Source organism: Puma concolor, chromosome C1 (assembly GCF_028749965.1).
Source record: "Puma concolor isolate L17-30 chromosome C1, mPumCon1.1.hap2, whole genome shotgun sequence".
Classification (NCBI taxonomy): Eukaryota; Metazoa; Chordata; class Mammalia; order Carnivora; family Felidae; genus Puma; species Puma concolor.
Window position 1 is genome coordinate 65,526,710 of NC_141674.1, and position 26,780 is coordinate 65,553,489.

The 26,780-nt window shown below is 37.4% G+C and overlaps 1 protein-coding gene and 1 pseudogene across 6 annotated transcripts in view; one reads left to right on the forward strand and one right to left on the reverse strand.

Annotated features, from left to right (window-relative positions):
- Positions 1-26,780, forward strand: part of NEXN (nexilin F-actin binding protein) — an 85,983-nt gene that overhangs the window by 1,570 nt on the left and 57,633 nt on the right. For 4 of the 6 annotated variants that reach the window (XM_086717339.1, XM_086717340.1, XM_086717342.1 and 1 more), the window contains exons 2-5: positions 24,340-24,418; positions 25,840-26,031; positions 26,224-26,302; positions 26,387-26,535. In XM_086717339.1, the coding sequence (XP_086573465.1) occupies positions 24,392-24,418; positions 25,840-26,031; positions 26,224-26,302; positions 26,387-26,535 (447 nt within the window). In that variant the 5' untranslated portion in view covers positions 24,340-24,391. The remainder of the gene's footprint in view (positions 1-24,339; positions 24,419-25,839; positions 26,032-26,223; positions 26,303-26,386; positions 26,536-26,780) is intronic. The other 2 variants (XM_086717343.1, XM_086717344.1) reach the window with 1 other exon arrangement.
- On the reverse strand, positions 4,756-4,824 carry LOC112849006 (U4 spliceosomal RNA; annotated as a pseudogene).

Genomic DNA, 26,780 nt, shown 5'->3' on the forward strand with positions numbered 1-26,780 from the left:
AAATTGTGTGTTTTATCTACAACAACTCCCTTAAGGAGCCCTAAGCAAAAACTACAACAAATTTTTTTTAAATCCGGTTTCCCTCAAATTGGCAAAATTCGGTTTTAATGGAAGATTCACACTTCAAAATCCCTTTTCAGCTGAATGTAGTGAAGAGCCATTTTTCTTGTTCACCTTCAATGGAATCTGTGCTATTTTTGAAAATTTGATATGTAAGACTGATCATTGTCAAAATGTGTGTCATCTCGAGATGACTATATTTAGCATCAACAAAGGAATGCGTTATCTAGGCTTTTGAACAGTATTTTTCCCCTGAAATTACACTTGAAGTATTTAGGTTAGGGTTCCATTTGTGAACAGAATGAAAACTGAGTATGTATATTTGGAAGAGATTAATTGGGGATTTAGATTGCTTCGAACCCAAGTGACCTGAGATGACATACTTCTTCATTTAGGAAAAAAGGATAAAACTTACCGTTATCTTCAAAACACCCTAAAGGCAAATAAAAGTATTGTTTAAATAAAAGCACATGCCTCTAAGAAGGAAAACAATGAAGTAAATGTAGAAAAGTATGTAGTAGGTGGGCAGATGTCTAAACATTTTTATGGGAGAGAGGACGCAGTATATTTTAGTATGTAAGGCATATACACACAAAATATCTTGGTAGCTGTTTTATAATTTAGAGGGAAAATGACCTACAGCATTCTTAACAATTTCACATAGTTTTGTTCTTACTTAATCAATTTGTGGTCTATATCACCTGTGTAGGTTTTTTCATGTTCTCTTCTGGTTTTATAATTGGAAAATTACATATTATTTATATACACTTGGAATTGTTCTATTTTCTTTTTCTATTTAAGTATTCAGTGCATAGTTTGGCTGGACTTAACCATAGCGTAGACTTTCTACACGTTGTGATGAGTGGATTTTTACCCTGAAATCCAACTTATTTAACTTCTAGTAAAATTTGTGGGTTTTTTGTTCTAAACTTAATATAACCATATTTATGGTTAAAAATTATCAAGAATGGAGGGGCACCTGGGTGGCTCAGTATGTTAAGCTTCCGACTTCGGCTCAGGTCATGATCTCACTGTTGGTGGGTTTGAGCCCCACATCGGGCTTTGCTCTGACAGCACGGAGCCTGCTTTGGATTCTCTGTCTCCCCCTGTCTGTGCCCCTCTCCCACTCATTCTCTGTCAAAAATAATGTAACGTTAAAAAATATCAGGAATGGAGGGGTGCCTGGGTGGCGCAGTCGGTTAAGCCTCCGACTTCAGCCAGGTCACGATCTCGCGGTCCGTGAGTTCGAGCCCCGCGTCGGGCTCTGGGCTGATGGCTCAGAGCCTGGAGCCTGTTTCCGATTCTGTGTCTCCCTCTCTCTGCCCCTCCCCCGTTCATGCTCTGTCTCTCTCTGTCCCAAAAATAAATAAACGTTGAAAAAAAAATTTTTTTTTAAATATCAGGAATGGAAAAGGGGACCTTCAAAATGTGACACATGTATTGTTAGCATTTTGATGTATTTCCTTTTTCTATCAGTAGCGTTTTTTTTTCTCCCTGCCCCTCCTTTTTTTTTTTTTTTTTTTTTTTTCTTGTCATCTCCTCCCTTTTGCTGTCAGATTAGAAGACAGATTGGAGCTCCCTGGGCCACGTTTTGAGGTTGGTGAAATTTGACTTCCACCTTCCTTTCTGTGCCTCTTTCTTGTCCTTTCCTCCCCTTTGACTGGGCCTCCGCCTTTCAGGCCAAACTAGGCCTCCCTTTGTCTCTCCATTTTCTTAGTGCTGCCTGTTCATTTAGATCAGGGGCCACAAATTGGCAGCCAGAAGCCACTTACAGCCACAAACAGGCTTAAAAAATAAAACCTGGATTTCCAGCCTCTTGAAAAATTGGAGGATGTTGGCAAAACTGGGTCCTTTCTGCACCGCAACAATACCCTGGGACAAGTAGTTGCTTCCCCCTCAGGGTACACAGGCTGCTTTTGACATTGTCTCCTCCATTCCCTGTTGTTTTACAACCAGTCCTCATTCACTTACATTAACTGTCAATTAACACTATGTAACATTGACTTCCACTACTTTTACATTGCCTGACCCTAGACGCTTGAGTATGCTTGAGTCTTCTGATCTAAGTATGAGGGCAAGTCTGAAGCTATGATATGATGGGAAGTCTGGACCTGGCATTAGGAATCCGGACTTTAAGTGTAGATATATTTTGGTTAGCAATCCTTCTCTTAAATAATGTGATCATAGGAATGAGAAGAACAGGTTAACATTCACTGACACTAATTGCTAGTATCAATTTGAGCTGGAAGGGGCAATGTATTGATAGCTAAAATGAGTAAAAAGATTTTAAGTGGTGGGATTTCAGAAAGCATAGGGTAGGTATTTCTGGGAACTCTTAAATAATCTTAATCCCTTCCCCTCCTGGAAATGTTTAGGAGAGTTTTTTGACCCCTAGAGATTGGCCATAAAGGGGAGTTAATTACTGTTCCTCTTCTGTCTTTCCATCCTCCCCTTCTTTGTAGGCAGGGCCTGGGGCTGCCCCTTCCCAGCTGTGTCCTTCATTTGAAAGGCCATTTCCACTTGCAGAGAAGGTGAGGAAGCCCATTCTCCTCCAGAGATTACCACATCCATGTGCTTTGGAAGCCAACTTCTGGTTTTTCAAGAGACCTAGTTTAATGTAAATACAGTCCATTTTACTTCGTTTTCTATTCATTCATGCATGCATTCTTACCAGCAGCCTTCTTTTGGGAGATGTTAATCATAAGTTTTATTTGGGTTGACTTTGGATTAGACAATTTTCCTGTTCTCTTTGTCATTCATTCACTCCTCCAAATATGAGTTGAGTTTGTACTGTGTGTCCTAGTTGTATGAGATGCTAAGGATAAAGAATAGAGTAGAGCAGGGGCACCAGGGTGGCTCAGTCGGTTGAATATCTGACTTTGGCTCAGGTCACGATCTCACGTTTGTGAGTTTAAGCCCTGTGTTGGGATCTGTGCTGACAGCTCAGAGCCTGGAACCTGCTTCAGATTCTGTGTCTGTCTCTCTCTCTGCCCCTCCCCTGCTCATGCTCTGTCTGTCAAAAATAAATAAACATTAAAAAAAAAAAAAAAAAAGAATAGAGCCGCATTCTTGCTTTTAAGGGTACTCCTAGCACAATGATTGCCCTCTGAAAACTATCAAATAGTCATATGAGTGCAAAGTATTATACTTTATTAATAGAGAAGAATGTCAAGGCAGGTTGAAAATAAGATTCTTTGTCACTAGTGAGGAATTGTTTATATTGGTAGGAAGAAAAAAAATCTATTTCTAACAGATAAAATAGGATCTAATTTAACATTTTTGAATTGTGACAAGGCTTATCACAGGTTTTATAGTATTTTTAAAGTGTAAAGTTATCATCTTTACTAAAGAAATGTAATAAAGTTGTATTTTGTAAATGTTTTTTATTTGAGAGAGAGAGAGAGAGAGCGCGTGAGGGCGCACAAGCGAGAGCGGAACAGAGAGAGACAGAGGATCCGAAGCGGGCTCTATGGTCCCAATGAGGGGCTCAAACTCATGAACCATGAGATCATGACCTGAGCCTAAGTCAGATGCTTAACTGACTGAGCCACCCAGGTGCCCCAAGTTCTATTGTATTTAAGTATATATTTCTGGTGAAGTGAAAAATGATAAAATTTAGGCTCACATTTTATGAAGCTCAAAACAATGTTGTTTGTTCTAAAGACTGTAAAGGGATAGGTTTTAACATTAATTGTAGTATATAGTAAGTGTTCTAAAACCTTAAAATTTGAGACAAATAATTTACTTGAGTTTAATGAAATGCAGATTTAAAGCTGTCAGTCGTGACAATTCTGTTCCTTGAGAAAGGAGATAACACATTAACACAATGTAACCATTATAATAAATGATAGCTAAAATTTAAAATTCTTTTCTTAAGGAGTACCTGGGTGGCTCAGTTGGTTGAGCATCTGACTCTTGGTTTTGGCTCAGGTCATGATCTTGTGGTTCATGGGTTTGAGCCCTGGGTCAGCCTCCGCACTGACAGAGCAGAGCCTGCTTGGGATTCTCTCTCTCTTCCTCTCTCCCTGCCCCTCCCCTGCTTGTGCGCTCGCTCTCTCTCTCTCTCTCTCTCTGAAAATAAATGAATAAACTTAAAAAAAAGTATTTTCTTGATTCCTGCATTATTTGCTATGTTGAAATATTTTAATTGAATATCTAAAAAAGTCAAGGAAAATTAATTTAGAAAACATAGAGGTCAAGCATAGATCCAATGAAATTCTAGAATAGAAACATTAGCATGAATATTTTTAGATCTGATGTACTTAATATTATATTCTACTATGAGATTTACATATTGTCTCACAGCTTGAGCTTCATACCTTAATACTCAACCTGGAAATTATTTTATAACAGCTCCAAATTATACTCTATTCTTGAAACACATTTTATCAGGCTATTAAGTCATTTTCAAAAGTGTCTTAAAGCCTGTCTCACTAATTGCTGTACCTGTTGATACCAATATTAGTATTACCCATCCAGCATATTATGTATATAAATATATATGTGTATATATTTATATATATATACACATATATATTTCACATACTTTAAAATTAGATAAAAATGGAGAATGATAAAATAAGTAATGGAGTAACAGTCAAGAAACCTGCAGCTGAACATTTGCAACCTCAGATAAGTCACTGAGTCTTTGTGCCTCTTTTTCTGTATGATAAGTGAAGGGATTGGACTAAACGGTCTTTCAATTAGCAATAATTGTGCTTCGGATAACCCTCATTGGCTACGATCCTGCCACTGCACAAAGCTGATCTTTAAAGTCTTTGTATAATGAGCTCTAAAAATCCTGATTCTTTTTTTTTTTAATACTTATTTTTTTATTTTGAGAGAGAGAGAGCATGCACACAGGAGTGAGTGCGGGGGGGGGGGGGGGGAGAGAGAGAGAGAGAGAGAGAGAGAAAGAGAGAAAGAATGAATATCCCAAGCAGGCTCCGTCCATGCTGTCAACAAGGGGCTCGATCACACTCACTGTGAGATCATGGCCTGAGCCAAAATCCAGATTCAGATGCTTAACCCACTGAGCCACCCAGGATTAAAATCCATGTCATTCTGACAGGTAGTAAAACCTATTTAAAACTGAGCTCATTTTCTGACTCCTTAAACATATTTTCAGATTTAATCTCAATTAATGGTAACTCTGTCTACTCATTTGCTCAAACTAGAAACTTCGAGCTAATTCTTCACTGTATTCCTTGCCTCTCCTCTCCCTCTCCAAATCTAAGTGGCCAAAGCTCTTGCAGTAGTGGCCCCACTACAAGGTAAGTTCCCTGGAAGCAGGGACTTTGTCTTTTGGTTCACTTTCATCTCTCACAGCCTAAGACAGTGCCTGGCATATAGTAGGAGCTTAATGAACACGTATTAAATAAGGGCATGAATGGGTCACTATGTCCTGTCAGTTCCACTGCTAAAATGTCTCTTCCAGTTTTTGATTTGTAATGCCACTGTCTTAATTCAGGTGTTCTCTTGCCGGGACCACTGTATTTGTCCTCTTCCGTGTACCTCAATTTTCTGCATGGCTGTCAGAGTGCTTTTTCTTTCTAGACTATGTATCCAATTCACATTCTTGCTTTAAAACAATCCCTTTCTAGATCCTCATTGCCTATAGGATCAAGTCTAAACTTTCTTAGTATGACATTTAGGAATGTTCCCAGTCTGTGCCCTGCCTGTTTTTCTAGTTTCACCATATATTTGCTGGGTAACTTATAGTTCCCCAAATTTGCAACAGGTCATCAGGCAATTGGTGTTTTTGTTCTTGTTGCTTCTTTTGTCTGAATGTGTGAAATCCTATTTATTTATCTTCTCCTATTTCTCTTTCAAGGTCTAAATCAAATGTCACTATCTCTGTGTAATGTTCCTTAGTCCCAAGCCCCTCCTTTATCCCACCATTGTCTTTTCCACAACTTTTCCATGTTTCTACAGTCCTGTGTATATACTGCTATTATAGCACTTAATATGTTGTGCATTAACTAGTTGCGGTCCCATCTATTTCTTCCAACAAAGCTATTTGATTTCAAAGGCTGTTTCATACAGCCTTTGCCAGGCATAGTGTCTAGTATCCCATTGCCAGGCATAATGTCTAGTACAAAGTACGTTCTCCTTCTCACAAAAATACTGTATCGTTAATACAGACCATATATGTCAAATTCGGAGAAAAATGCAACCTTTTTGATAAATCCTATCATAATATGCTATAGGCTCTGGTAGTATTGTGATACTCCCTCTGAAACCTATGATGAATACTTAGCTGTCTTAATTTAACATGAATGATTAATATGCTAGACTGGCATCATTAAATCCCTTCATCATCCCAGCCTTCTTTATTATGACCAAGCTCTTGTTGATGAGCTGCATGTTTAACCTTGTCCTTTAGTGTTTTCTCTCTACTCATTCTTGATAACAATTCATCTGGCTTGCCTGAGATCTTTAACACAACAGTGCAGCGAGGCTGAATTGTTGTGTTGCTGCTGCCCCCTTAAGGTGGCCAAAGACACTGCATTGCCTGAGCAAGCGGAAGAAAAGTCACTTAATAGATTAGATTAGGAAAAGACTGTGAGATTCCCAAAATCCATTGGTATTCAGGTTACTGAGTATAGGAATTAAGTTATTAAAACAACTTCATTTAGCATTCTAAAACAGTGAGGGGGTACTCAGTCCAACTACTCCCTTTGTAGAAAGAACTAACGTGAGTTGATAGAACATTCTTTCCTGTAATTCAGCAAATCTCAGAATGTGGTTTTAGAATTCCTGGGAATATCCAACACCCTTTAGGGGCCCATAAAGTTCTTCCTTTTTCAATTATGCATCTGTATGAGGCCATATCTTTATTTTTATTTTTTGAGGCCATATCTTTAATACTTCAATCAAAACAACATGTCACAATAGTTCAAATGCAGAAGAAGGTATGAGAATGTACCTTTTATTAAGCCAGAATTAGAGATGTGCAAAAAATGTAAAACAATGCCACTCTTACTATTTTTATTCTGAAAAATAGTTACTGTCATAAAATGTGTGTGTTGATATGTAATGGGTTTGTTATTATTTGAAAGGACACTCTTGGGAAGACTTTGAAGTAACCAGTCCAAAAAAATTGTAAGTTCTTATTTGATGACATTATTAATAAAATTAAGTTACAGGGGCGCCTGGGTGGCGCAGTCGGTTAAGCGTCCGACTTCAGCCAGGTCACGATCTCGCGGTCCGTGAGTTCGAGCCCCGCGTCGGGCTCTGGGCTGATGGCTCAGAGCCTGGACCCTGTTTCTGATTCTGTGTCTCCCTCTCTCTCTGCCCCTCCCCTGTTCATGCTCTGTCTCTCTCTGTCCCAAAAAAATAAATAAACGTTAAAAAAAATAAATAAATAAAATTAAGTTACATATATAAATAAAATGTAAGGATTTTTTTAATGTTTATTTTTGAGAGACAGAGCATGAGCAAGAGAAGGGCAGAACGAGAGGGAGACCCAGAATCTGAAGCAGGCTCCCGGCTCTGAGCTGTCAGCACAGAGCCCAATATGGGGCTCTGACCTCAACGCGAGATTGTGAACTGAGTGGACATCAGATGCTTACCCTCTTAACTGACTGAGCCACCCAGGTGCCCCAAATATAAGGATTTTTTTTTAAGCTACAGTACATCGCAGGAAAGACCTGGAGCCTCTACACTGAACAAAGGATGAGAGTAGAGGGTTTTAATTTTCAATATTTTAAATATCTATAGATAAAATCCATACAGAAGCTCTCTAAGGCTTCTCAATAATAGATCCAGACATTAGTCCTAAACTCAAAAAGTTCTAAAACCACTCCTCTAATTTATAGCCTTTCTTCTACTGGAGGCATTTTTCTTTAACATCAGAAAACTTATTTTTATATGCGTTCCCACACTTTCAGATGTTATTTAAATGAATCATTTTCTAACTAAAATTGTTAGCCTTGTTATATCGGTAATTAGCTTTCATCCCATCTACACTGTGAGCTCCATAAAAAGATAGATTTTATTCATCTTTGTATATGTAGTGCCTTACACTGCATCTAGCACATTGCAGAAAGATGTTCAATAACTTTTTAAACAAAAAATATTTTAATGTTTATTTATTATTGAGAAAGAGACAGAGCATGAGCATAGGAGGGGCAGAGAGAGGGGGAGACACAGAATCCGAAGCAGGCTCCAGGGTCCAAGCTGTCAGCACAGAGCCCGGCACAGGGCTCGAACTCATAAACCATGAGATCATGACCTGAGCCGGGGCCAGAAGCTTAACCGACTGAGCCACGCAGGCACCCCAGAAAGATGTTCAATAACTTTCTTGAGCGAATGAATATTCATTTCAGCTAATTCCATCTTTTCCCATTTATTTGTAATTCTATCACACTCATAACCTCTAAATCTAGGAAATAACATGTGTAAACCACCTACTGTGTGGCCCCATAATAGGGATTCAGTTGTTAGTTTTGGCTCTTCTCCTTCATTCAGTGTAGAGACTCCAAGTCTTTCCTGCGATGTATTGTAGCTTTAAAAAAATCCTTACATTTTATTTGTATATGTAACTTAATTTTATTAATGATTTAATCAACTGAGAATGCACTGATTTTCTTTAAGTAGTTACTTTAAAGTCTTCCCGAGAGAGAATAAAAGGCAAGTGTTATTCTGGGCCTAATTCTGAGGGAACAGGAGGATGTACTCTGTGGTGCCTAGGATGTAGTGATTTCAGCTGAAGTAGGGTTTAAAACATCAGAAAAGTGTCATCACTTATGTGTCATGCTGCACTGGTATAACAAATAAACAGATTTTGTATTGCTGAGGACAATGGAAAAAGCAGGTGATTTTTGAAGCTTTTTGATGGTTATGTGAGAGTGCATTATATTAGTCTAATTTTGCAGATGTCTGCAATGTTTTATAATAAAAAGTTAAAGTAGATTAGACTGATATTTCTTAGATGTGTTTGTGTGTGTGTGTGGGGGTGTTTAACAATATAAAAAATTTAAAAGTTTAAATGCCAGATACACCTAGAAACCTAAGCACATTTAGAGGTGTCAGAGACTGAAGGAGAGCAAACATTCATGCTTAGTTAGGGCTTAGCGGAGAAAATCACCATTTCTATTATGATTAGTTTGGGAAAATACTTCATTGGTTAAAAAAAAAAAAAATGTGGCTTAAGAATTGTCTTGGAAGGGAGCACCTGGGTGGCTCAGTCAGTTGAGTGTCAGACTCTTGATTTCTGCTTGGGTCATGATCCTGGGGTTGTGGGATTGAACCCTGTGTCGGGCTCCACGCTGAATGTGGAGCCTGCTTGGAATCCTCTCTCTCCCTCTGCCCCTCTCCCCTGCTCTCTTCCTCAAAAAAAAAAAAAAAAAAAAAAAAAAAAAAAAAAAAAAAAAAAAAATCATCTTGGAAGGGGGTGCCTGGCACCTGACTGGCTCAGTCAGGGGGAGCGTGTGACTCTTGATCTCAGGGTTGTGAGTTCGAGCCCCGCGTTGGGTATAGAAATTTTATCTTGGAGGTGGAAATAGGCTATTGACTAAATTTGTTAGGTGGGAGGTTGAAGGAATGGGAAAAGATAAGGGAAACCAGGTCTGAGGAAGCCTGCAGAAGACCTACAGACCCAGATGAGAATTTTAATTCTGATCTGTGATGCACTATGCAGGTAATGTTCTCAGAGCTGGAGTGACGGACCAGAGTTAAGGAGCACAGAGGGGCAGGGGATGCAGTAGTTGAGGAGGCAGCCTGGTGAGCCTGATGAAAACACAAAGAATGGCAAACTGTTATCCTATTATAAATCAAAGGAATCATGGCTAGAAGCTACTACAGAACATTTTAAACCTCATTTTACTAATAATGTATACTTAAAATCATTATTCTGATAATATGTATCAGTTAAGAACTTTAAAGAAACCACATTAAAAGAGCTTCCCTGTAGAAACTGAGGTAACTTTATGTACTCACCACACTTGAATTCTAGTACCTCTTGAAAAAATTTGATAATTCAAAAATGTTTATCAGGTTTCTGAGGAAGGGAAAACTGTTAAAGTGAGTACTTTGAATTTTGTAGGTTTTTTTAATTTATCCATTTTGAAAGAGAGAGAGTAGGTGAGGGGCAGAGAGAGAGAGAATCCCAAGCAGGCCCTGTGTCACCAGCACAGAGCCCGATAGGGGGCTCAAACCCACCAACTGAGATCATGACCTGAGTTAAAGAGTTGAATGCCCAATTGATGGAACCACCCAGGCACCCCTCATTTTGTAGGCTTATTAAAATGACAGTGATACATGTGAATACTAAATATATGAATACTTTTAGCTACGTAATTATATGTAGTTAAAGGAGGGCCTGGGGTCTCTGCTCTAAATAAAACTGCAAATTCCACATGAGTTTTTTAAAAATATTTTTTGTTTTTGAAAGAGGGAGAGCGTGTATGCACACGAGAGGGGGAGGGGCAGACGGGGTAGGAGACAGAGGATGTGAAGTGGGCTTTGCGCTGTCAGCACAGAACCCGATGCAGGGCTTGAACTCATGAATAGTGAGATCATGACTGGAGCTGAAGTCAAATGCTCAACTGAGACACCCCAAATTCCACACAAGTTTATAGGCTAGTAGGGGAAATGTTGACTAATAGCATATAAAAAGCATGAAAGTGGGAGGCAATAATCAATGAGTCTAAGATTGAGTGGATATTTGGAATATGACAGTATGTTCCCAAAAGATTAATTTGAAAATCTTCTGTAAATGTCCAAGAGCAGATTTTAAAATAAGTACAGATAGTTCATTAAGAAAATAAAAGTTGGGTCAAAGGGATGGGATGTTTTAGACTTCTCAGTTTTGATGATTACTACATGTATATTGAAAATCTTTCCATGATGCCTTTTGGAGTTTATTTTACATTATAATTTCTTATTTATAGGCATTGAGGTAGGCACTGGAAAGGAACCAATCCATGGTAATCTGGGAAAGGAGCATAAAGTCTATCAGATGTGGAGGTCGAAGTCTGGGTGGAATTAAGAGAAGTGCAAAAAGTAGTCTGAGAATAGAAGTCATTATCTTAGGCATCTGACTGGAAGGTTGGGGTATGGTGTATGCTTCCTTTCAATTCTGTATCAGATGATTGATGTTTGAACCCCACCTGTGTTCTTAGATAGTAAAGCAGACTGGACCATTGAAAATCCTGTTCCAAGGCTTTTGTTGAAAGTTTTGGCCAAGAGACTATTAACAGCATGAAAATTGGGAGAACGTCTGTCTATTCAATGTTGTATTTCTCAATACTTAGTAGAGTGCCTGGCACGTAGCAGATGCTTAATAAGTATTTGTGTAATAAATAGTGTATTCTATTTATATTGTATTCCATTATTGTATAATGAAAATCATAATGATAGTGATGAGAACAGTAATCTTTAACTGTTTATAAAGTGCTTCACCTTGGAGTTGGCAGGATTTACCTATCAGCAAACAATTATTATGTAGGTCTATGCTGGGCAAATGCCATGGGCTATGGATACAGTAGTGCATAAATTACAGTCTCTACTGTCAAAGAGCTCACATTCTAGTAGAAGAGGTATTCAAGACAGTTCATTACCATACATTGTGGTAAATGATACAGTCAATGTAAGTATGGAGGTGATATGGAAACACACACAGAAGCATGTAATCCAGTCTTATGGAGTCGAGGAAAACTTCCTGGAGAAAAGTGACTAAGTACTAAAGGATGAGTAGGAGTTAGCTAAGAGGTAAGGGAATGGGCAGAACATTAAGCCAAGGGAGGTAGCTGTGCAAAGGCTTGAGGTGTGTCAATATTTCAGTGTGAGTGATAGGGTGGGAGGAAGGTGTGACAGAGATGAAGCTAACGAGGCAATTTAAAGGGCCAAAGTGTATCACTGAAGGAAAAGTTTAGAGTAAGAAGAAAAGGGCAAAGACTGAAACATGGGCAAACAACACCGAAGAGGTGGAGAGAGGCAGAGAAGTCCTCAGAGGAGACAGAAGGAATGGTTAGAGACACGAAAGAACAGGGAGAGAATGGTGTCATGGAGCTGAGTGAAAAGGATTTCAGAATGAAGGAGTGGCTGAGAATGTCAGGTGTAGTAGTGACATTCTGAAGGAGAGAACTGTACATTTTATGGGCAATATAATGAGAAATATAATGAGAAAATGAGAAAAGCATTATTCCTATTTTATATATATTATATATATCAACTTCAGTTTATATACAACTGTATATAATATTAATTTTATAATATATAATAATTATATAATTAATAATTTTATAGAATAATATATAACTTATGTTATATATAACATCTATAATTATAACTTACATAAATATATAAAAACTTATAAATATAACATATAATTATATAATTTATATATAATATATACATATTATATATATAGTTTTATATAAACTGAAATTGAGAGAAGTAAACTGGTTTGCCCAAGACCATACATCTAATAAACAACCCAAACAGAAACCCTAGTAGAAGTTTTCTGGTTCTAACTCCAGTCTTCCTCCATCATCACAGTCTTCTTAATGTGCTTAGAAAATCAACAATTAACTGAGAAGTTGTCATCAGAATATATTTATAATCCTGAATATTTTGCTACAAAATCCTTAAACAACAAAAGTTCTAGTAGAATATTTTGAAGACTTCAAAATATATTTGTATTACCCTTTTATTAAATGTAAAAATACACAGGTTTGCAAATTTTTGTATGAGAGAGTGTTTATGAAAAATTATGACAAGATTGAATTTGTATATGTAACTTTAAAAACTGAAGTGTAAATAACATACAGTGTTATTTTAGTTTCAGGTATACAACATACTGATTCAACAATTCTATTCATTACTCAGTGCTTGCCATGATAAGTGTAGTCACCATCTGTCACCATACAATGTTATACGGTATTATTTATTATATTCCCTATGCATTGCTTTTCGTCTCTGTGACTTAGTTATTTTATAACTGGGAGTTTGTACTTCTTAATTCCCTTTATGTATTTGGCCCATCCTTCCATCCGCCTTCCCTCTGGCAACCACTGGTCTCTCCTTTTAAGAGTTTATTGGAGGGGCGCCTGGGTGTCTCGGTTGAGCATCCAACTTCGGCTCAGGTCATGACCTCACAGTTTCTGAGTTCGAGCCCCGCGTTGGGCTCTGTGCTGACAGCTCAGAGCCTGGAGCCTGCTTCGGATTCTGTGTCTTCCTCTCTCTCTGCCCCTAACCCACTTGCATTCTGTCTCTGTCTCTCTCAAAAATAAATAAACATTAAAAAAAAATAAAAGAGTTTATTGGATTTGTGTCCTTACTCGTTTGTTTTTTAGGTTCTACATATAAATGAAATCATAAGCTATTTGTCTTTCTCTGACTTATTTCACTTAGCATAATATCCTGTAAACTCATCCATGTTGTTGCAGATGGCAAGATGTCATTCTTTATGTTTGAGCAATATAGTGTGTGTGTGTGTGTGTGTGTGTGTGTGTGTGTGTATCTTCACATCTTTATCCATTCATCCATTGATGAATACTTAGGCTGCTTCCATATCTTGGCTATTGTAAATAATGCTGCAATAAACATAGGGGTGCATATGTCATTTTGAATTAGTGTTTTTCTTTTCTTTGGATTAAATACCCAGTAGTGGAGTTACTAGTTCATATGGCAATTCTGTTTTTAACTTCTCTGAGGAACCTCCATACCATTTTTCCACAGTGGCTGCACCAATTTCCAATTCCACCAACAGTGTATTAGGGTTCTGTTTTCTCTACTTCCCTGTCAACACTTGGGGTTTTTTTTGTCCTTTTGATACTTAGTCATTCTGACTGGTGTGAGGGTATATCTCACTGTGGTTTTGATTTGTATTTCCCTGATGATTAGTGATGTTGAACATCTTTTCATATGTCTGTTGACTCTCTGTACATCTTCTTTGAAAAAAGTCTATTTGGGTCTTCTGCCCATCTTTCAATTGGATTGTTTTTGTTTTGTTTGGTGTTGAGTTGTAGAAATTCTTTATATATTTTGAATTTTTTTATTACGTTTCTTTATTTTTGAGAGGCAGAGAGAGACAGAGCATGACTGGGGGAGGGGCAGAGAGAGAGGGAGACACAGAATCCGAAGCAGGCTCCAGGCTCTGAGCTGTCAGCACAGAGCCCGATGTGGGGCTCGAACTCAGGAACTGTGAGATCATGACCTGAGCGGAAGTCGGATGCTTAACCAACTGAGCCAACCAGGCTCTCCTGTTCTTTGTATATTTTGGACATTAACCTCTTATCAGATATCTCATTTGTAAATATCTTCTCCCATTCAGCAGGTTGCCTTTCTGTTTTGTTGATGGTTTCCTTTGCTGTGTTTCCTTTGTTATTTTGGTGTTGTCCCAATAGTTTATTTTTGCTTTGGTTTCCCTTGCCTGAGGAGGCATATCCATAAATATGTTGTTAAGGGAGATGTCCAAGAGATTACTGCTTGTGTTTTCTTCCAGGAGTTTTATGGTTTCAGGTCTCACATTTAGGTCTTCAATCCATTTTGAGTTTATTTTTGTGTGTGGTGTAAGAAAGTCCAGTTTTATTCTTTCGCATGTAGCTGTCAGTCCCAACACCATTTATTGAAAAGACTGTCTTTTCCCCATTGTATAATCTTGCCTCCTTTGTTGTAAATTAATTGACCATGTAAGTGTGGCTTTATTTCTGGGCTCTCCTGTTGATTCACATGTCTCTTTTTGTGCCGGTACCATGCTATTTTGATTACCACAGCTTTGTAGTATATCTTGAAATCTGGGATTGTGATACCTCCATCTTTGTTCCTCTTTTTCAAGATTGCTTTGGCTATTTGAGGTCTTTTGTGGTTCCATACAAATTTTAGAACTATTTTTTCTAGTTCTGTGAAAAATACTATTGGGTATCTTTTTATTAATTTTTTTTTCAACATTTATTTATTTTTGGGACAGAGAGAGACAGAGCATGAATGGGTGAGGGGCAGAGAGAAATGGAGACACAGAATCGGAAACAGGCTCCAGACTCTGAGCCATCAGCCCAGAGCCCGACACGGGGCTCAAACTCACGGACCGCGAGATCGTGACCTGGCTGAAGTCGGACGCTTAACCCACTGCGCCACCCAGGCACCCCTTGGTGCAATTTTAAATGGGATTGTTTTCTTAATTTTTCTGCTACTTCATTATTAGTGTATAGAAATGCAACAGATTTCTGTATATTAATGGTCTGGAATTTTTATATCATAATACACATTGCACCACATAATTAAGATCATTTGCATATTAAGCAGCTATAATTTAGTCTAAGACGTGGTCTCTAGTTGGCTGATATATGAGAGGGAGGCAGTTTGGGCAGAGTCGTAGGTCATTATGCCCTTGAAGGAAGGGCATGAGTAGTTAGGGTATTGTGGAGTGAGGGTGCAGAGGGGGTGGTAGGAGACAGGAAGGAGAGGATTTAAGGAAACTGAAAACTTTCAGCTGCAATTTAGAGAGCATGATGATCCATTCCTTGACTTAAATGTCAGTACTGTTGACTCCCTTCCACAGGAACGTCCTTGATGGATCTATGGTTCAGTGTTGAGATTCACTAAAATGTGTGATATTCAAATAATTTTTGAACATTTCAGTGTCCATGGCATGACTTTGTTGGAATATATATACTTTAAAAAGCCTTCATAAAACCAGAATTCTCACTGTCATTATACAATTAAGAGGGAATTTGGCTTATTCTAGGAGTACTGTTAGATAATGTTCTGTTAGATAAATTCAGAAGCCTTCTATACTCCTGACAGTTGAGCAGAATTTTGGGATAGGTCAGTGTGTTCCTTAAGACAATGCCATACATGTGAATATTGTTACTTGATTCTTCACTGTCATTAATTACAACAATAGAAGTGCTACCTGCATGTTGCTGACTTGGGCACTTTGAAAATCAGAGAAAACAGGGGCGCCTGGGTGGCTCAGTCGGTTGCGCGTCCAACTTCAGCTCAGGTCACGATCTCAAGGTCTGTGAGTTCGAGCCCCGCGTCGGGCTCTGGGCTGATGGCTCAGAGCCTGGAGCCTGCTTCGGATTCTGTGTCTCCCTCTCTCTCTGCCCCTCCCCCGTTCATGCTCTGTCTCTGTCTCAAAAATAAATAAACGTTAAAAAAAATTAAAAAAAAAAAAGAAAATCAGAGAAAACAGCACCTGACTTTATCACATGTGAATGAATTCACTAAATGAATTCTAAAACACAGCCAGCTGAGATAACTGCATTTCATTCAGTATTTGAGAATCATTTAATAACCTAACTCTGTGTTTTCCTTAATGCCAAGTAATTCTAAGAGAATAATTGCTAGCACATATTAGTTTATTTTTTAAAACTTTTTTTTTAATGTTTATTTCTGAGACAGAGCATGAGTGGGGGAGGGGCAGAGAGAGAGGGAAATGCAGAATCCAAAGCAGGCTCCAGGCTCTGAGCTGTCAGCACAGAGCCGGACGCAGGGCTCAAACTCATGAGCTGTGAGATCATGACCTGAGCCAAAGTTGGACGCTCAACTGACTGAGACACCCAGGTGCCCCCATATTAGTTTAGAAGGAAATAAACTTCCTTAAATAAAAACTGTGCTCACGTGGGACAAAATACCCTGTTCTACTGCCCGTTGCCGGCTAAAAACTACAATTTCACTAAATGTAGAGAATACTTTCAGTCATGTCTTTTGAGCTTCCAATATATTTCTGCTGCTCAGAATTATGGTTCTCAAATAATTCGATTAAAGGATCTTTTGATTACACTAGTCGGTTAGGCATTATAAGCTGGTTGGTATTCCCCTTGCCCCACCACACATGCCAGTTGCACTGTTTTTTTGGCATCAGTATAATACAGTAAGAATGCAGACCCCGTAGTCGAACTGCCTGCTTTTATCCTGTGTCCAACGCCACTCATTAGTTGTGTGGTCTTAAACAGGTTACTTAACTTTTTTTTTTGTTTAATGTTTATTTTTGAGAGTGTGCATGTATGTGCGCGAAGTGGGGGAGGGGCAAGGAGAGGGTGGAACAGGATCTAAAGCAGGTTTTGTGCTGACAGCAGAGAGCCCAGTGTGGGAGTGGGACGCAGAGCCCAAACTCATGAACTGTGAGATCATGCCCCAAGCCCAACTCGTAGGCTTAACCAACTGAGCCACCCAGGAGCCCCCTTGGTTACTTAACTTTCTAAGTCTTTGTTTTTCTTAAAAAAATTTTTTAATGTTTATTCTTGAAAGAGAGGGAGAAAGAGCATGAGTGGGGGAGGGGCAGAAAGAGGGAGAGACACAGAATCCGAAGCAGGCTCCAGGCTCCAAGCTGTCAACACAGAGCCTGACATGGGGTTCAAACCCGTGGGAACCAGAAGATCATGACCTGAGCTGAAGTCGGATGCTTAACCCACTGAGCCACCCACATGCCCCTAGGTCTCTGTTTTTCCATCTGTAACAATTTACAGACTTCACATCTGTAAACTCAAAATACATTATTCTCATCTTAATATTTTAAGAATTTAAAATTACTGGGCTTGGAAATTTTGAGAGAGAGCTTGATAATAATCTTTACCGTAAAGGGCTATTGAGGGGATTAAATGAAATAATGCTTGTTAAACACTTGGCACATTACCTGGCACACAATAAAGGCTCCATAAATGTTAGCTTGGATTATTATCATTCATATGTGATCAAAGGATGTGTTAGTGAAATAGTTGTTTTCTTTTTAGTATTTTTTTTAGGTTTATTTATTCTTAGAGACAGGGAGACAGCATGAGCAGGGGAGGAGCAGACAGAGAGGGAGACACAGAATCCAAAGCAGGCACCAGGTTCTGAACTGTCAGCACAGAGCCCAACGTGGGGCTCGAACTCACAGACTGTGAAATCATGACCCGAGCCAAAGTCGGACACTTAACCGACTGAGCCACCCAGGTGCCCCTAGATAATTGGTTTTAATAAGACATTACAATCAATGACTGTGGAACAGAGTTCTTTCTTGTGAAGTCAATGAACCTAACATAGTCAAATTCATACCTTTAACTTTAGTACAGAAAGACAACTGAGTTAGCAATTGGAATGTAATATTGTTTCTACCAGGAATTAAAAAAATTCCTTTAAAAAATTATAAAGGAATCCAATAGATATTTGCCTGCTTGATTTTGAATTTTTTCTCTGAATTTTTTTCATATCTCTATAAAACTAGAGATGTGAGTCCTATTGGTTTGTAACCTACATCTTGAAAGACAATTCTATAAGACAAAAAGCTAACAAACTTAGTTTGCTACAACTTTTTTATCCTCAAAATGCAGAACAGAGCAAACTCAGCAAAAGATTGTCTGCTCATATTTTAATTAAAAAAGTTAAAGTTAGTACTATTCAAATTTTCACAGACTTTCAGAATGAGAGCTCAGAGTACTGAAATGACATTTAAAAAACGATTTTAACTGGTTTTACTTATATTAAATTTAAAAATTAAACTTATTTTATTCTGAATCTATAAATAAGTCAAGATATAATTTGAAGATTTAAAAAAAAATTAGATGAAGAAGCTAGCTGATTCATTTATTCTCCAGGACTACTCTTGACAGGGTAATTTTTCACTTTCACCAAACGACAGAATTTTCTTTCATTTTGCCACAAAAAAAGGCTCCTTCAAGTTCCCTCTGGCCAATTAATCCAGCTAAATTTATCAATTTATGTGAGATTGCTCAAAGTTTCCTCATACCCTTTGGTATTAATTACTCTTTTAGATTACACAAATAATATATTAATATATGCTAATTGGCAGGGAAATGTACCTTTTTACTGAAGAGGATAAAAAGGATAGGGAGACCATGAGTGATGAAATCAATCAAAATTTTTGATACCTACTAATGTTAGGTATTCTAGAATTTTTTACATATGTTATCTAATCCTAACCAGGAAGCAGAGAATTGAAATTTGGATTTAGATCTGATTATCAAATTGTTGTAATCAAAGTATGAGGTGATAAAGGCTTGTATTATGAGGACAATGGAAATAGTGAAGTAATATATAAGAACAAATTTGAAAGAAACAATCACAAATCTTGACAGTCTATCATAATTTAGGAGATCTAAAAGAAGAATGAACCAGAAATAACTCTAAGGTTTGAGAAGCTATGAGAATGAAGGATAAGTTCTCTTGGTTATACAAGAAGAAATATCTAATGGGTAACTCTAGATATGATAGAGTGACTCAGGTAAGAGATCAAGACTAGAACTACTGGTTAGTTTTATCTCAGGCACATAGAATTAGATTACTCACAAACCTTGGTAATGACAGATAGTCATGTACTGCCTGCTTTTATTAGGAAAGTACTGTTAATAATGTAATAAGCACCCACAGACCCACTGAACAACAAAAGTTAGGACCTTGTTAATAATTACATGGAATCATGTCCCATCTACCTTCATCATATTGTCTTCTCCCAGAGAGAAAACTTTAGTCCCCAAATGGCTTCACTGGAAAGTTCTTGCAAACATTTAAGGAAAAAATTATATAGGGGCACTTAGTGGCTTAGTTGGTTAAGTGTCTGACACTTATTCAGCTCAGGTCATGATCTCAGTTCATGAGATTGAGCCCCTCATTGGGCTCTGCACTGATAGCATGGAGCCTGCTTGGGATTCTCTCTCTCTCTCTCTCTCTCTCTCTCTCTCTCTTTCTTTCTCTGATACTCCCCCACTCACATTCTCTTTCTCTCAAACATAAATAAACATTTTATTTTATTTTTTTTTTTTTCAACGTTTCTTATTTATTTTTGGGACAGAGAGAGACAGAGCATGAACGGGGGAGGGGCAGAGAGAGAGGGAGACACAGAATCGGAAACAGGCTCCAGGCTCCGAGCCATCAGCCCAGAGCCTGACGCGGGGCTCGAACTCACGGACCGCGAGATCGTGACCTGGCTGAAGTCGGACGCTCAACCGACTGCGCCACCCAGGCGCCCCATAAATAAACATTTTTAAAAAAAGAAAAAAATGATATCAGTTCTATATTAGATCTTACAGAAAATTAAGACAAAATAATTCCCAACTCATTCTATGAGAGCAGTATTATTATTAACAAAAGCAGATGTTACAAAAAAATAAAACTACACACCAATATCGTCCCATAAACATGGATGGAAAACTTCTTAACAAAATTTTATCAAATTGAATTTATCAGTATGTTAAAAGGATAATGCATCAGACCAAATGCAGTTTCTCCTAGGAATGTAAAGTTGATTTAACATTTGAAAATAAATTAACGTAGCTTACTATAACGAAAATCAAACATAAAATTATCTCAATAGATACAGAAAAGACATTTTATTAAATCCAACATCCATTCCTAAAATTACTCTAGCACAATAAGAATAGAAAGGAACTTAATCTCATACAGGGCATCTAAGAAAAATCTGTAGCTAAAATCATTTAATGGTGAAAGACTAAACATTTTTCCCCCTAAGGTCAGGAACAAGGCAAATATGTCTGCTCTCCCTACTTCTATTTGACTTTGTACTGAAGGTTCTATCCAGAACCTTCAGGCCAAAAAAGGAAATAAAAGACATACAGGTTATAAGGGAAAAAGTTGAAATGCGTTCATAGATGATATAGTCATCTATGTAGAAAATCAAATGGAATCTATAAAAATAACCCAATGGAACTAATAAGTTACTTTGGCCAGGTAGCAGGATAGAAGATGAGAATACAAAAATAAATTATATTTCTATATACCAGCAACAAATGATCATCAATTGAAATCTAAAAAATAAAATCATTTACAATAGCATCAACAAATACAGAAGTATTTACAGATTTATATGTGAATACAAAGGACCTAGAATAGTCAAAACAAGTTTGAAAAGGAACAAAGTTGGGGTTACACTAATTTTTTCAAGGCTCATGATAAAGTACACTAATCAAGAATATGACACGGTGACTGGAGTTAAAAAAAAAAAAATACTGTGGTATTGGCATCAGGAGAGAGAGACTGATGGAACAGAATGGAGGGTCCAGAAATAGACCCACCATAGTCAATTGATTTTTGACAAAAATGCAAAAGCATTTCATCAGAGAGATATGTTTTTTTTTAATAAGTGGTCCTGGAAAAATTGTTTATCTGCAAAATGAACTTTTGCAATATACAAAAATCAACCCAAAATGGATAAAAGACCTAAATGCAAAACCTAAAACTATAAACCTCTTAGAAGTAAATATGGGATAAGTTCTTTGTGATTGTGGGTTAAGCCAGTACAACACCAAAAGCACACACTATAAAAGAAAAAGATGATAAAATAGATTTTATCAAAATGAAGTTTCTGCTCTTCAAAAGACATTGTTAGGAAAATGAAAAGACAAGCCAAAGACTGGGAGAATATCTTTTCAAATCATACATCTGATATAGGTCTTATATCCAGAATATGTAAAGTACTTTCAAAAGTTAATGGAAAATAAATAACCCAGTAACAAAATGGGCAAAAGATTTGAACAGATACTTCTACCAAAGAATATTTGTAGGTAGAAAAGAAACATATGAAAAGATGTTCAATAGCATTAATTATTAGGGAAATGTAAATTAAAACCATAATGTGATGTCACTACACACCTTTAGAATGTCTAAAAGTTAGAAGACCCATACCAAGTGCTGGTGAGGCTATAGAGAAAGTATAAGTCTCATATACTGTTGGTGTGAAGACAAAGTGGTACAATCACTTAGAAAACAGTTTGTCAGTTTCTTAAAAAGTTAAACATACATCTACCATAAGGTCTAGCCATTACACTTTATTTACTCAAAAAAGTATATGTTCATACAAAAGTTTACACATGAATATTCATAACAGCTTCATTGTAATAGTAACTGCAAACAGCCCAATGTCCAGTAACAAATGAATGGTGCTATATTCAACAAACTGTGGTATTCAACCAATTCAATAGATTGTGATATATTCATACAATGGAATAATATTTAGTACTAAAAAGGAATGAACTATTGATGATCCAACTATTGATGGATGAATCTCAAAATATGCTGGATAAAGGGGCCTGATAAAATGGTACATACTATCTGATTCCATTTATAGAAAATTGAATCTTTGGTGACCAAAAATATACCTGCCTGGGGATGTGGGTGGGAGAAGCAAGAAAAGGGGGGAGTTAAGGGATCTGAGAAAACTTTTGGGGGTAATGTTTATATTATCTTGGTTGTGGTGATGGTGTCACAGGTACATACATATGTGAACTTATCAAACTGTGCACTTTAAAAAAATTTTTCTTTTAAGTTTATTTTGAGAGAGACAGAGACAGCATGAGTGGGGGAAAGGCAGAGAGAGAGGGAGACAGAGAAGCCCAAGCTGGCTCTGTGCTGTCAGTGCAGAGTCTGATGTGGGGCTCAATCCCACAAACCATGAGATCATGGCCTGAGCCGAAACCAACTGACCCACCCAGGCACCCCCAAACTGTGCACTTTTTTTTTTTTAACGCTTATTTATTTTTGAGACAGAGAGAGACAGAGCATGAACGGGGGAGGGTCAGAGAGAGACGGAGACACAGAATCTGAAACAGGCTCCAGGCTCTGAGGTGTCAGCACAGAGCCCGACGCGGGGCTCGAACTCACAGACCGCGATATCAGGACCCGAGCCGAAGTCGGCCGCTTCACCGACTGAGCCACCCAGGCATCCCTGCACTTTTTAAAAGCGTAGTTTTTTTGTATGTCAGTGATACCGTAGTAAAGCTATTAAAAATTTTTTACCAATAGATAAAATTCTAAAAGTTACTCAAATAGTTCAGAAGTAGTCAGGGAAAGAGTAATAGAGGAAGAAAAAAAGGGGCAAACAAGAAACAAATAGTAAAATGGTAATCTTAAGTCCATTTATAAAAATAATTACATTAAATGTTAATGGACTAAACATTGCAATTAAAAGATATCATAATTGGGGTGCCTGGGTGGCCCAATCGGTTAAGCATCCAACTTTGGCTCAGATCTTGATCTCACTATTCGTGGGTTTGACCCTGGCGTCAGGCTCTGTGCTGACAGCTTGGAGCCTGGAGCCTGCTTCAGATTCTGTGTCTCACTCTCTCTCTCTCTCTGCCCCTCCCCTGCTCTCTCTCAAAAATAAACATTAAAAAAAATTTTTTTTAAATCAGAATTGATTTTTCTTTTTTTTTTTTTAATTTTTTTTTTCAACGTTTTTTATTTATTTTTGGGACAGAGAGAGATAGAGCATGAATGGGGGAGGGGCAGAGAGAGAGGGAGACACAGAATCTGAAACAGGCTCCAGGCTCTGAGCCATCAGCCCAGAGCCCGACGCGGGGCTCGAACCCACGGACCGCGAGATCGTGACCTGGCTGAAGTCGGACGCTTAACCGACTGCGCCACCCAGGCGCCCCTGGAATTGATTTTTCAAAACAAGGTCCAATTATATGCTGTGTCCAAGAGATGCAGTGTACATATAAAATAATAAGTTGAAAGTAAATAGCTAGAAAATTATATACATCATACAGACTAAACTTAAGAAAGTTGGTGCAGCTATTTTAATATCAGATAAGTTCAAGACAATGAGATAAAAAGGAAATTTCATGATGAGTCAATTCAAAAAGATGTTATAATCATAATGCATATGCACTTAAGAGGTTGAAATTACACGAAAAAAATGACATAATTAAAGGAAGAATCCTTTATTAGACAATCCCACATACCTGAAGACTGATAGAATAACTGGGCCACCAAAAGAAAAAGACACAGAAGATCTCAATAACACGATAAACCACCTTGACCTAGTTGATACTTACAGAGTAATACACCCAGTAACTGTCAAACACAAATTCTTTGCAAGTACACTTGATACATTCACCAAGCTATTCTGGGCCATAAATTTACAAGGATCTTTTTTTTTTTTTTAATTTTTTTTTCAACGTTTTTATTTATTTTTGGGACAGAGAGAGACAGAGCATGAACGGGGGAGGGGCAGAGAGAGAGGGAGACACAGAATCCGAAACAGGCTCCAGGCTCCGAGCCATCAGCCCTGAGCCTGACGCGGGGCTCGAACTCACGGACCGCGAGATCGTGACCTGGCTGAAGCCGGACGCTTAACCGACTGCGCCACCCAGGCGCCCCAACAAGGATCTTTTAATACCATGCACCTTGTACCCTCTTTTACCCTGAATCTTGGGCAAAGGAGCTGAAGGTTATCACAATTTATTACTGGCCTGGATTGTGTCCGTATTTTTTGAGGAGCAATTAACATGCTGTTTCTGTTTACAAAAATACATAGAATATGAAAAATTAAGTCATTAAAAATTCTTATACAATACTAATGTATTTTTTCAGGTGCAAAAATATACAAATCTCCATAATCACCCTGAGACCACATAGAGCAAACATGAATGATATTTCCCAAAAGGCTGAGGTAAGTCTCAAACCTTTAAAAAAAAAAAAAAAAAAAAAAAAAAGGTGGGGGAAAACATAGGATTGACTGTAGAACTGCTTAAAGGGCAGTTGCTTTGTGGAAAGGTCATATCCAGACGTTCATAATGACATAGTGTCAAGATATAAAATGTAAGAGCTAAAATTCACAGGCCGGTCTTGGGCCCAGTGTTTTCATTTGGATTCTAATCTTGGAAGCGTAATTATTAAATCTGTAAATGATAGTGAAATGCAAGTGATGGCTAACATCTTGAATAGAATTTTAATACCTTGATAAATCTTACAAGTTATTTTTTAGTATTAAAAAAAAAAACCACCCAGATTTGACATATACTCTTAGGAGAAAGCAATAAAATCACTCTCGGGTAAAGCTCCGTCCTAGCTACTTCTCCCAACAGCTGCAGTAAAATTTCTCTTAGTCTTTTTCTGGTTCTTGGCTGTAGTTTCTGAGAGTTGTAGTAAGAAGAGCTCAGTTGCTGACACCCCAACATTATGAAGTTTAAAAAACCTTAAATGGCCAATGGCACCATAAGAAAATAATAGAGGGGCTGGGTATGCCACAGATTAATAAGTAACTTGTCATTATTACTAGGATAATGGGTTTGCTGTTCTGAGGCACTGATGTTTTATTTACTGAAACGTCTTCCGGTGATCAGCTTAATTTTCAAAATGATGAAAATAATTTGCGCTCCTGGTTTTAGGGTGGAGGGAAATCTTTTCTCCAGTCTTTTACTAGACCCCTCCTTTTCCAGGGGAATCTCTTTTGCTATCCTAGAGCTCAGCCTATTTGGAGTGATACAGCCTTTTTACACATTTTTAATGTTGGTTTACAGAAGTTCTAGATGGACAGTACAGCAGTAGTAACAGCATACAAATCACTGCTTTGTACAAAGAACCTGGAGCACATGGGTACTAAAGGGCTGCCCTTCAGTTTTACTTCTATTTGATATGGAAACAAGCAAGAGCGTTGACATATGAATGAGGCTATAAACTTTAAAGCCTGAACTTTTGCTTTATTTTCACCTTCACCTAATTTATTGAAACGAGTCCTGGTGTCTTTTAAGTAAGAGATGTAAAATCTGAATCTTTAATAATGGTGTGGGAAAATAAAGTACAGGTTGTTTTAAATTAGAATCCAGTATTCAGTTTTTATATTTTGCTAGCCTTCTCACCTACAAAGTGGAACTCCTGTATATTAATGAAGTTTTTACTCTGTTTTCTGTAATTTCATTTTTCATAATTAGACTTTAGAAAATAATCAGATTCTGATTGTACAAATATTTCAAACTCATTTGTTTTCTGTTTCAGTATTTCTTATATTGCTTATGCTGATCTATCTTTACCTGATTTCTTCCTATCTTATTTTTTTTTTAACTTTCTTCTCTTTATTTTCTTCTAACGAAGATTCTGCTTTCTTCATCTAAACCTGTCCCAAAAACCTATGTGCCAAAACTTGGCAAGGGTGATGTAAAGGATAAGTTTGAAGCCATGCAGAGAGCCAGGGAAGAAAGAAATCAAAGGAGATCTAGAGATGAAAAGCAAAGAAGAAAAGAACAATATATTAGAGAGAGAGAATGGAACAGGAGAAAGCAGGAGGTTATTTTATTTTATTTTATTCTTGTGCGAAATTCATTTTCATCTTTTTAATTTATGCTTTATTCACATTAACCATATTTTATATTAAATATAACTAAAATAATTTTCTGTATTTGTCAGTTAATTTCAAACTTTGCATATAATATAGTCTAAATTTTTGACATGCTCCTATTAATTTATTTAACCATTTAGATTAAAGAAATGCTTGCTTCTGATGATGAGGAAGAGGCATCTTCTAAAGTAGAAAAGGCTTATGTCCCAAAGCTAACAGGTAAGAAACTTGAGAGGTAAATTGCAAATGAAATTGCAAAAACAGAAACGTAGCAAATATCAAACATGTTTTGTATATTCTTAGGAACTGTTAAAGGTAGATTTGCTGAAATGGAGAAACAAAGACAAGAAGAACAAAGAAAGAGGACAGAGGAGGAACGAAGACGCAGAATTGAGCAGGATATGTTAGAGAAGAGGAAGATACAACGTGAATTAGCAAAAAGGGCTGAGCAGGTATACACTAAATATTAAATTGGTATTTCTTCAGAAACTAATGGTACAAAATAAAACAATCAGTACATTGCCTAATTAAAATATTTTAATATAACAAACTTATTAAATAGCAGCTAACTTGAAAACAAGATCTTAAACACAAATATTTAATATCAGATAAATATATCACATGCCTAGAAGGATTAAGGGCAGAATATACTTACCTTAAGGTTGAATGCTAGGATAACTTTTGTTATGCACCAACT